This window comes from Gekko japonicus, unplaced genomic scaffold (assembly GCF_001447785.1).
Source record: "Gekko japonicus isolate JY-2015 unplaced genomic scaffold, Gekko_japonicus_V1.1 scaffold2879, whole genome shotgun sequence".
Taxonomy (NCBI): domain Eukaryota; kingdom Metazoa; phylum Chordata; class Lepidosauria; order Squamata; family Gekkonidae; genus Gekko; species Gekko japonicus.
In genome coordinates this window covers 175,461-187,024 of record NW_015170362.1, presented here as the reverse complement: position 1 = coordinate 187,024, position 11,564 = coordinate 175,461, and the positions used below count along the sequence as shown (strand labels likewise).

At 40.1% G+C, this 11,564-nt stretch overlaps 1 protein-coding gene across 1 annotated transcript; it reads right to left on the bottom strand.

Moving 5' to 3' along the window:
* Nucleotides 1–364: 364 nt before the first annotated feature.
* ISOC1 (isochorismatase domain containing 1) lies at nucleotides 365–10,915 on the bottom strand. The gene is made up of 5 exons (XM_015418224.1): nucleotides 10,399–10,915; nucleotides 4,931–5,050; nucleotides 4,611–4,814; nucleotides 3,933–4,049; nucleotides 365–797 (listed from the first exon to the last, which is right to left on the bottom strand). The coding sequence occupies exons 1-5, from the start codon at nucleotides 10,840–10,842 to the stop codon at nucleotides 651–653; spliced, it is 1,032 nt and encodes a 343-aa protein (XP_015273710.1). The 5' UTR covers nucleotides 10,843–10,915; the 3' UTR covers nucleotides 365–650.
* Nucleotides 10,916–11,564: the final 649 nt, after the last annotated feature.

The window sequence follows — 11,564 nt, the reverse complement described above, 5'->3', positions numbered from 1 at the left end:
AGAAGTATTTATGATTTTAGGGTGAATATTAACCTATAGACCTTGCCACTTGAAACTTTACTATAAAGGTCTTCTGAACACCACTCGATAATTAATAACAAGCATCAGGCTAATTAAGCTTAATCTATCTAGTCTAACAGACCTGTGTTATTTGCACCACTGTTTATTTATCTAACAATAATCATTTTTTCCTCCAATGTGTATATATATATTCCATTTTATTTAAAATATGGTTCCATTTGTAGAATGTTAAAACATACATTATTATCTAATACAAACTGTAATATTGGTACAAAAATCGAAACAAACCACAGTACATTTATACAATCAAGAGAATTTTCACATAAACATGAATTCTTGTTGAGTCGTTACAATCAGTGAGTACAGTACAGACAAACAGCACCTATTTTTAAATTTTGTTCTTAAAACAAAACAATTCTGTAGTACCCAAAGATTTAAGAATAGGGATTAACTGAATTTTGACAGCAAAGCCAAACAAATTCTGCTAAGGCAAGCATAAATACATTAATTTGTGGTTTTATACTTCAGCCAGGAGAAGAAGAGGGGTATGTGTGTGTGTTTGTGTGTGTATGTACACTTACAGCTTTAAGTCTCCTTTTACTGCCAAGGTTCTTTCAAGGTCACCCACTTTATACTTTGGAAAGAAGTCCCGACTCTGGAGCACTTGCCTTAATGAGGTTCTGGATTTCTTTAAATTTGGGATGATCTTTGTCAGCTATCAGCTGCAACAATATAGCTTCACTAGTAGTCACAATAATCCCGGTGCGAGCAAAACGCTGAAAAAGCAGAAGCAAATAATGGATGAGAACATACCATGTATCTTGTTGGTCAGTTTACAGCAACAAAACCACTGCCTTTAATTTTCTTTTTGCAATAATGTACTATATTTTTAAAAGGTGAAAATATCCACAGAATTCAAGGAATTTTAGTGAGGCATTCAGAAATCAAACAAGCTTGCCATGTTGCTATGCTCACACATGTACCTCTTTTCTCCCCCATCCCTACTCAAGCACAGTGCAATTATGGATGCCTGGTTTGAAAAAACTTCTGGTTTCGCATGACGTTCAAATAATAGTACTTAGGTGAACTGGATTTTGTTCACTCCACACAAACCTGGATCCAAAAAATGGATAAACCATGGTTTGCAATACTATCTTGAGAGGAAAAAACACATTTACTTTTAATATGTGTACAATGAATCATTGCTCATTACAGATAAGTAAATATCCACTATAACCGTTAAATATATGATTTAAACCAAAATAAGACAATCGCTTCAGGAAAGAGAAAAAATCTTTGTACTGTGTATGAATATAAACATTTCATTTTTCAACATGACTCAAAATATGTATAGAGTTTTCCAGGAACCAAAATTACAAACCATTATATCTACTTTTTAAAAAGAGAACAGATAAAGAAAATGAGGCAAGACTTGGAAAACAAACAAACCGGCACATCCAAAATCAAGAATAGACAGCCTGGGCAACAAATCTTATTTCTTAAAAAAAAAAAAAAGACATCCAATTATGATGTTTTACATTTGAGGACACTGTCCAGCATTGGTGTGATAACGTAAGGGCAGCTTGTTTTACACTGATAAGCAAAGAAAAGGGAGGCTAGTAACTAACATTTCAAAAGTTGTGAAAATACAACTTCAGAGGTTCATTCTATGTGCTCATGTAAATCATATGTAATAGTATCTGATTTACAGTATCTAGAAGGATGCCTGTTGCAAACCATTTCCCTGCACAAGCTATACAATTCAACTCCCCAATGAAAGGATGATGAATTAAGACAGATGGATTCCTGAGAAACTTATTGAGCTGATGGAAGTTTCTGGAAATTAACTACTGCCGCAATAATGCAAATATGTGCATAATCATTCTGTGCAAACAACCTGTGAAATCACGGGGCTTGTCTTTGCATCAGACCAGAAGAGCTATTCCAAAACATGAACCTTTACTAGGTATCTCCTAGGACAGTCATCCAGCCTAGAGAAAACTCGACCTTTTGCATAGTGTGCATCTGAACACAGATTCTTGAGGCATTTCTGGTTCAAAGCAGCATTCAAATTCTGGACAGCTAACTGGACTGGAGCACAAGACAATCCTGCAACCTTGTCTGAGAAAGATGGACTGAAGTATGGGATAGTGAGTTTTCCAGTAAATTCATTCGCACTGTATTTCCTATTCTAGCCAAAATATTACATATCCTTTCTGCTTGTTAATTACCTTCTAAGGACCCTGAATTAGGTTTGTGGGAATGTAGAATTCATTTCACTTGCCAGCTCAACAGAAAATGCCTCAAAGCTCTGCTAACATTATTTCCTTATATTTAGTAGGACTCCCAGATGGAAGGAACATAATAAAAAAGTTAGTTGTGACTGTTCCAGGTTTCCAGGCATGCCCTATCTTGGCAGCTCTGCAATGTACACCTATATGAATCTGAGACAGAGACTGACAGTGACAAATATACTTGGCTTGAGCTGTGTTTTAGCTTTACACTAACTTTTGCACTGTATTTGCTCTTCTTCTCAGATAGAACAACTTTAGGAGCACTAAGAGACAAGAAAAAGAGCTTAATATTTTATTTGCCCTAGACTTCTTAAAACTGTGACAATGAAGGTAAACTCTGGTACAACATCAAACATGACTTTTATCGCTACTCCACTTTGCATCTGCGCCTGTGGCTATTATCATTCTTATATTTACTTCTGAGTCATTAGTGTTACACAACAGATTACATTAAGCTTTTATTTAATCAATGTTACTGTTTCTACAAAGCACTGATGTTATTAGCTTTAAGGATTTTTACAGCTAATGGAAAAGCTTGCCTTTTATTTTTTTATCCCATACAAGCACAGCAAAGATATGATGTTATTAGTCACTAAAACTTTATATCTGAAAGGTTCTATACAAGTTCTAGAATAAAAAGTTGCAATGTCCTGCTGTTTCCAACTTTTAAGTGCAGACCACCAAAGTATGAACTGATAAAAATCATCACATTCTTCTGCAGAAAAATAGATGGCTACTACTTCTCTTCCCTCCCTATCATCTAATTTTCAACACTGCAGCCATGAACAGACAAGGCAGATCTTTCTACAAACCTAAAAAACGTTTGCAGAAAATCCTCAAAAATTACATCGAGGGCTTAAAACCCCAAAAATAGAAGCCACAACTGCAGCTTTTAAAAAAGAATGCTGTCTTAGTGGTATTGTACAGGTTGCTTTGCAACCACATCCATACTGCAAGCCTTCAAGCTTGGTTTCTATCTGTAAAAAGCAGGGCTATTCCCAGGGTGTTGTGGCCTTTGATGAAGGACTCATCGAGCAGCCACCAGGCAACTTGCTACCACAAAACTTGCATGACTCACCCAGGACTAGCTGTTTGCTAAACAGCAGCCACCCCACAAAAACCAGTGTGGCATAGTGATTTAGAGTGTCAGACTAGAATCTCAAAGACCCAGGTTCAAATTGACTGGTGAATGAGAAAAAGAGAAGGAAGCAGGTAAAGGTGAGGATATGAGGGTTATCAGGAGAGAAAGAGGAAATGGTGTTGGAAGAGGGATACAAGGTAACAGCCACCACAGGTTGCTCCATTGCACAATTGTGTCTGGCACAGCAGCTAGCACTGTACATAGTTTTCTGGGTAGAGGCTGTCTAGGGGAGGGAAGGTGGAAAAGCTGAAGATGGAGACAGATAAAGATAGGTTGGGTGGTGAGTGGGAAGCAGGAAAAGGAGAGAGGCTATCAGGGCTTTCAAGTAAAGGAAAGAGGAAATAGTAGAAGAGGAGAAAATGGGATACTCCCTGCAAGTTCTTGTGAGTCCCCCACTTGTCTTATATAACTCTTAGACTTTTCTTTTAATCATCACTTTAGTCAGCCTTAGTGCAAACCCATCCAAAAGTAGTTACCTCTAGGGCAAACATTCTATCCATCATACTTCTTGAGGAGGTTGCATCTGCCACAATATGAACTTCCAGACCTCTGCCCACCAATTCCAAAGCTGTCTGTTGGATGCATACATGAGTCTTAAAGAAAAACAGGACAAAATAGGCATAACGATCACATAAAGAGAAGACATAAACAAAAGTACAACGGTATTCACAGCTTGAATATTTGTATTCCAGTGTTAGAAACTGAGAAATATCTCTAATGCAGGAGACTACAGGGCCTGTAAGACGGACCTCTTCCACCAAGCTTTTGGTTGACGTGCTGGACATTCCCCCCCCCCCCCGCTAATCTCCCATCAGTGGCCTAGATCCAAACAGACATCTGGGAACCCACTGTAGTATCTTAATTGATCTGACTGACATCTTAATTGACATCTGATCTAATTTATTCAAAACGGTATTTTATGATTCTATACAGTTTTAAATTGTGTTGAAGTTGTTTTTAATTTAATTGTACTATATTGCACTGATACTGATGTAACAAGCCCTGAGCCTGTTTGTGGGGAGGGCAGGATATAAATTCAATAAAATAAATTTAAAAATAAGTTTAGAAGTTACCTTTACAAATAATGTTTGTTTACCTAAATAGCAGCATTCTATTGCAGTAGAAAATCTGTTAAAAATGATAAAAGTACCTACTTCTACTCCAAATAAAACAACACTGCGAACTCCAGGAATTTCTGCTAATGCAGTCTCGACTTCAGGCAACACCATAGAAAACTTTGTTTTGGGTAAGACAAGTTTTGCTCCAGTTAAATCGATTTCCTGCACTGTGCTCCCAAGACCTTTAGGATACTGTTCTGTTACAATAACAGGGATTCCTAAAATCCGTGCACCTTGAAGCTGCAAAAGGAAAGATTCCAGATGAGAATGAAACTACCATTTAAGTGATACAACAGTCAGTAATGGTAAGAACTAGGTAGAAGTAGATGCTATACTAATAAACCAAGAAAACTTACCAGTCGTTGGCCTACACTGATAATATCTCCAAAATACTTGATAGCAGGTCTGAATCTCTCTTGCATATCACAACAGAAAAACACAGTGCTTGAAGGTGTGAGGTTTCCCAGGGTAGTTAGCTGAGGGAATGAAGAACATTAGAGATTTACTATTGCACAAAGAGGAAAAATATATAACTTAGTTGGATCTAAATAGCTATTTTAGGAGATCCCAAAGCACGATTTCCATCTAACAGGATTTTTTACACAACAATTATGCTTTTATTGTGAGCAGACTCAAGCAGGTCTTTAGAGTAACCATACATATGTTCTAAATGAATAATGAATTCTCAGGTATATCTTCACGTACCATGGGGAACTGCAGTTTGAGATAGAGAAGTCCTACCACAACTCTTTATTGTGCAGTTCTTTAGATTCTAGCCATTATCTTTAAGATTTGATCCATGTGGCTTATCTGTGTTTGGACCCAATATCAAATTTATTTATTTATTTATCGCATTTATACCCCACCCTCCCTGCAATGCAGGCTCAGGGCGGCTCACAGTCAGTACAAATGTGTATTCTAAATTTACTTCAATGTCTTATTAACTTTTTAGATGTCTTTTAAAATTACTTCTAATAATAATAACCTCATGTAGAAAAATGTTGCACTGTCTTCAAGGCAATATCAAATCTCTCATCGAACTTTCCATGTATTTTTGCTAACCTACTAGGTTAGCCATTGGTTAGCCATTTATATAATGTCTTATTAACTTCTGAAGGTAAGAGCCATTAACACATATTTACATAGAGAAATGAAAACCAGAAACATAAATGTAGTAACACCAATGCATAAAAATGCATTTTTAAAATAACAAATTTAATTTAAAAACAAACTGAAAATATTATGCTTTGGAAATGGCAATTTAAACCATAATATTTTTTTAAAAATGGAAAACTTTGAAATTGTTCTAAAAACATGCAGAGTTTTCCCCCAAACTTTGCCCCAGACAGAAAAATGTAGGCATGTTTGGAGGACAGCCGTATTATATCCTCTATTCTTAAAATGTTATCTTTACCCTTATTAATGTTACACAACACGTAGAAAGAACGATGATCCAATGGAGGGCAAAAGACATGAATGCAAGATAATTGTTGAATTTTATGTGTTTTTTCACTGTCACAATATTGTATGTGACCTTGTAAGCTGCCCTGGGCCCACTAGACTTGCCAAGTCCCCCTGGGGGGCGGGGAAACCCCCGCCCCAGAGGCCCATTCCCCACCGCTGGCGGATCGGCCCATGGTCATCCGAGGGAAAACTCTATGTTTTTTCCTCAGATGGTCGTGGCCCCGCCCCCAGCATGCCCGGCATGGTCTTATCACTTCCGGGTGACGTGGATGCGGTGCGTGCGCGCATTCCAACCACCAGCCGGGAGTCCCCCGCTGCGGCAAAAATCAGACTTGGCAACCCTAGGACCCACTCATGGGGACAGTGGGATATAAATCAAATAAATAAATCAAATACTTAACCCATGGCTAAGTCAACCTTCTGACAAATAGTAAGGTTACATAAGACCTCAATTTACATTTCAGAAAGAACTGAAGCCCAAGCACCTCCCAGGTCATGAACTTTTAGTTTCCATTTGGACGCCTGCAGGTAGAAGACTTAGGTTTTGATCACCCAAATTCATGCACACTGTACAGCTTCTAAAAAAAGGCTTCCCAGATATGCATCACTATTAATTAAACCAAAAGTGGTGTACTTACACACGCACACAACCTTTATTGGCATGAAAGAACAAAACATCATGGAAATACGGGAAAATAGTAAGATGCATCAATCACTTACACTTGGCTATTCAAGCCTCATCTTCTGTGTACTTGCAAACTATTTTAAAGATCAGCAAAACATGTGCACACTAGTTCTCTAGATAAATTCCCTGGATTTAAGTAAATATGAGACACATGAAAATCAGATCACCAACATTGTTTAGAACATTAAGGCAACCCTCTAAATGTAGCAATCCACTATTTTCTTCTTTTAATTTTGACTATTCAAGTGTGCATGTTATAAGGTAAAATATCTTCATTAAGGGGATGAGATTCAAAGTGACATACATGCATAGAAGTTTTCCATCTCCCCAGCTTTGCCAGTGGCAGCCCCTGAACATTTCCCCAAAGAACAAAAAACCTGGAACAGCACCCAAGGCACAAGAAGGTGCTGCCAAAAGGAAAAATGGGCAGCTGTCCCCTACTACATGCACATCTGGAAGTGATGTACTTGTGGATTCTGGCCACAGGATTCTGCTTATCTTTACACAGTTCCCTTATTTCTGAATTATTTCACTATTTCTTTTTTAAATAATGTAATAATGTTACTTTTTTTGGTCCCTGTTGGTACAAATATAAACAGGATATTTATGATAGTTAATCTTTACAACGGCTAATAGTAATCTTATCCATGCTGATGTGAAAATCCTATTAATTTCAGTTTGCTCCAATTGCCAGTAAATGTGCTTTGGACTGCAGCCTGGAACACACACAGAGACCAATACTAAGCATACTAATAGCCAAGTCCCACTGTGTTCAGTGGATTTACTCCGAGAAAAGTGTGCATAAGATTGCTGCCTCACAGAGTTACACCCTTCTAAGCCCTTTGACTTCAACGGAATTAGAAATTCATTCAATGGAATTAGAACAGTGCAACCTCTTCTAAGGATTGCACCATAAATGGGACTTGCTGGGGGGGGAGACTTTCACAGGGTTGAGTTTTACACTGTATAATACAAAAACGTGAAGATAGGTTTTTTCCCCCTTTCTGAAACAGTGGTAACTTTTGCACAGTAACATGCAAATTTATCTTACACTTCATTCAGTATGTTCAAAGTAGCACCCATATTAAAATTTCATAATATGGAAACTTATTTATAATCAAATAATTGTCCATTTATAGCTTGAAAGACATATAATGAACATCTTTACTTAATATAAAGGTAAAGGTAAAGGTTCTCTTGCTCGAAAGCCAGTCAAATCCGACTCTAGGCTTGCGGTGCTCATCTCCGTTTCAAAGCCGAAGAGCCAGCGCTGTCCGGCATGTGGCCGGCATGACTAAACACCAAGGTGCACGGAACGCTGTTACCTTCCCACCGAAGTGGTACCTATTTATCTACTTGCAATTTCTTGCTTTCGAACTGCTAGGTTGGCAGGAGCTGGAACTAGAGACGGGAGCTCACTCCGTCATGCGGCAACCCGGGTCTCGAACTGCTGAACTACCGACCTTCCACAGCCTGCAGTTCAGCGTCTTAACCACTTGAGCCACTGCAGCTCCTTTACTTAATATACTGATTAACAAATTATCAGAATGATATGCTGCCAGTAGCGCTACCTTACATACTGTGTTCATTCCAGGGATATTCTCTCATTCATGGAACATAACACACAAATCCAGGAGCTTCTGTACTGTTCATATCTTCTATGCATAGCACTAGAATAAGCCCCACCAAGTTAAAGTCAGCCTATCCAGATTATTTAAGACTCTAGCCTTACAGCTGTAATTATAGAACATAGATATGCCAAACAGTAAGTTATTTAGCATCCTATCCTTAAACCGCTTAACCCTAGGTATGCAAAGCTCACTTCAGTATCCTTAAAGTAAATGTTATTTATGTTGGAGATAATCATAGTGAACTATTATAAATTATTTAAGGCTTTGGTATTTTATCTGAATGAAAAGGAAAATATTACTTAAAACATTATGCCAAATATTCATGAAACTAGAAATAATGAATATTACTGATAGTCACATTTATCCAGATATCAGTTATACTTCTGTAACTCCATTATATGCATGTCTAATGCATAATTCCTGACAAATGCATATTTTAAAACCCTAGTGGTACAAATGGTAGGTACAACCACAATTTGTGTTAAAAAATACCATAAAACAGAACAAAATGTTTCAACAGTTGAAGTGCATTACAGAGAGATTTTTAAGGGAATCAGTTTTAAACCTATTTAAACATTATGATTCTGTTTACAGTAGCAATTACTTTCCAAGTACTCTACATGATTAGCGTGAACACTGTTGCTCCGTAGATCAAAGTTTAAGCTTACTCAAGGTCATTCAATGCAGGGTAGTTAACATCTTTAAACATTCTTGTGTACACTTTCAAGATAACTAAAGAACCACACAAAAAAGTTATACTTCAAGACAGAAAATGCAAGTACTTCTTAATGATTCTCAAGTAAGATTTAATAAAGGCATTGTGTATTGCTTCTCTTGTCAGTAAATGAATTTGAGAAAGACATCCCTTATATGCCATAAAGAGGTGCATACACAAATTTCGAACACATTTTCTGGAAAGAAAGTTCCAGAAATTTCTAAGGGAACTAAATTCTATACTTTTGCTTAAACAATGGACTTAGGCATATCTAACACTGAGCAAAATGAGGCTGTTTACTGTACCATAAAAAAGGAAATAGTACCAATCAACTGCCCTGTCTTGACAGTTACTGAAAAGTTGCCATCATTGATCTCACAGCTCCCTTTTCAGAGGGCACACCCTCCACCCTACTCTCCCTAGCAACTTCCCTGAATGTTGCTCAACGAAGCTGAGAACTTTTAATGAGTTTCCTTACACATCTTATTAACTGTAGATGTCACTTCTAATATATCCTTTGCTGAATTGAATTCTGGCATTAATCAAGACCACCTCAACTGCCATACTCACTGAGGCCATCATGGATCAGAATAGCCATTTCCTATGTGATTATGAAATACAGGTGGGGAAAGAATCCATTCCTTCTCAGTTTCCTTCTCCTCCTGACTTTCTTCCAAAGGACTAAGAATCTGGAAAGCACATCACCACTCCATGATCAGATGATTTTCTCCTTCCTCTATTTCGTGGTAACCTGTCTGCAATTTTAAGTTGAAAACAGAACAGCCAGTGCATGCATAGCTTCAAGCCCCCTTGAAACCCACCGGACCTTTCCTGACTAAACACACTTAGGATCGGATCTTATGAGAACTGGTGTAGAGGTGACTAAAAATACAATACAGAAACCCCGGATTCAAACTGACCTCAGTTAAGAATTCCTCACCACATGGACTTTATCAGGCTCCCTCTGTTCTCCATCTACAATCCTGGAACTTGGCCTAGTTTGGAGGTGTGTACAAGGATTAGGGGGGGGGGGTAGCATGAGCAGCATTCTGAGCATACTTTGAAGACACCACCTAAATGGTTCTTATTATTTCGATTTGTGGGGATAAAACTGCTGCAGGAGGTGGTTGGCTGACAGGGAAGTCGCCACTCTTGGCGCCTAGCAGGAGGTGGAGAATCAGCACCGACCTCGTCAGTCTGTAGAGTTAACCTGGAGATTTCATCTTTCTCCTCCTTCCCCTGTCTGCTGACTGGAGCGAGGTGGGTGTGAGAGGACAGCCGGGGAAGGGAGAGAGGCGGCAAGAGCTGGCTAAGGCGGCGGTCACCCACCTGTATCTGCAACGGCACGAGGCGGACTTTGCAGCGCTCGTTCACCAGAAAGCCCTTCGGCAGGTCTATGTACTGGCTCCACTCCTCAGAGAAAAGCTGCACCACGAACTTGCGGTGCATGTCGAGCTGGTCGCCGTAGAGGCTCAGGAACTTCTGGATCAGGACCTCATAGCCAGAGCTGTGCGGCACCGACGAAGGCCTGGCGAACACAGAGAAGCAGAAGAGAACCGGCACCGACCCAGACGGCGGGAGGGGGGCGGCGGATTCCGTGAAGTGCTGCTCCGCTGCCGCCATGTTCAGGGGCAGCTGCTCCAGCTCCGCGCCGCCGCTGTTGCTGCCGCAGCTCCTCCTCCTCGTGGTGCCGCGGCCGCTGCCGCCTCCTCCAGGACAGACTGGAGGCGCCGTTGGCCCCCAGTCCCGGCTTCTGCTCCTCCTCCTCACCATGGGCCCGGCCCGCCCCTGCTCAGCGTGGGGGAGACTCAGCCTGGCGGGGACGGGCTGTTACCTTTCGCTTCCTCCGCTTCAGCCCAGCCTAGGGAAGAAGGAGTCCTCCCGTCACGACCGTCTCTGCAGAGGGGGAGTCGCCAGACAGTCACATCCGCGTTGTGCTGACGGGGGGTTTTTTTGTGGAAGTTGAGGATCTGGAAGAGGCAGGTGGACTGTGACGGCAGCGGCCGTGGGGACTGTGCCTGCTGTAGCTCTCGAAATGTAAAACCATGAAAGAGTTGTGCTTCTGTTAGTGGGCACCCTGCGCACCCCATACGCAGTTTTTTAATCCTACTAATACTGCTCCTGCCTCCCTCGACAGACCATCATATCTTCTTTCCAAAAGGTGTTGGTCGATCTTTAAAATCGAATGCATAAGAAGGAACTGAGAAGACTAACAAATAAAATATATCCAGATAGTCAGGCGTGTTGGTCGGAAGCAGTAGAACACATTTAGAGTCCCGTGGAAACAAAGGCTTATTCAAGGTGTGAGCTTTCCTGGGCCTTGCGCATATCTTGAATAAACCATTGTTGGTCTTAAAGGTGCCACTGAACTTTAAACAAATAAAATGCTTGTTATCTTCACTTCTCCTGTTACACTTAGGGTGGCCAGCATCCAGGTGTTGGCTGGAGATCTGGGATTACAACTGAACTCCAAATGAGGTCAGTTCACTTGGAGA

Coding starts and splice junctions, on each gene's coding strand:
- ISOC1 (XM_015418224.1), bottom strand. CDS start 10,842: ATGGTGAGGAGGAGGAGCAGAAGCCGGGACTGGGGGCCAACGGCGCCT. Junction 4,815..4,930: donor TCAGTGTAGGCCAACGACTG/GTAAGTTTTCTT, acceptor TTCCTTTTGCAG/CTTCAAGGTGCACGGATTTT. Junction 798..3,932: donor ATAGAATGTTTGCCCTAGAG/GTAACTACTTTT, acceptor CTGCTTTTTCAG/CGTTTTGCTCGCACCGGGAT.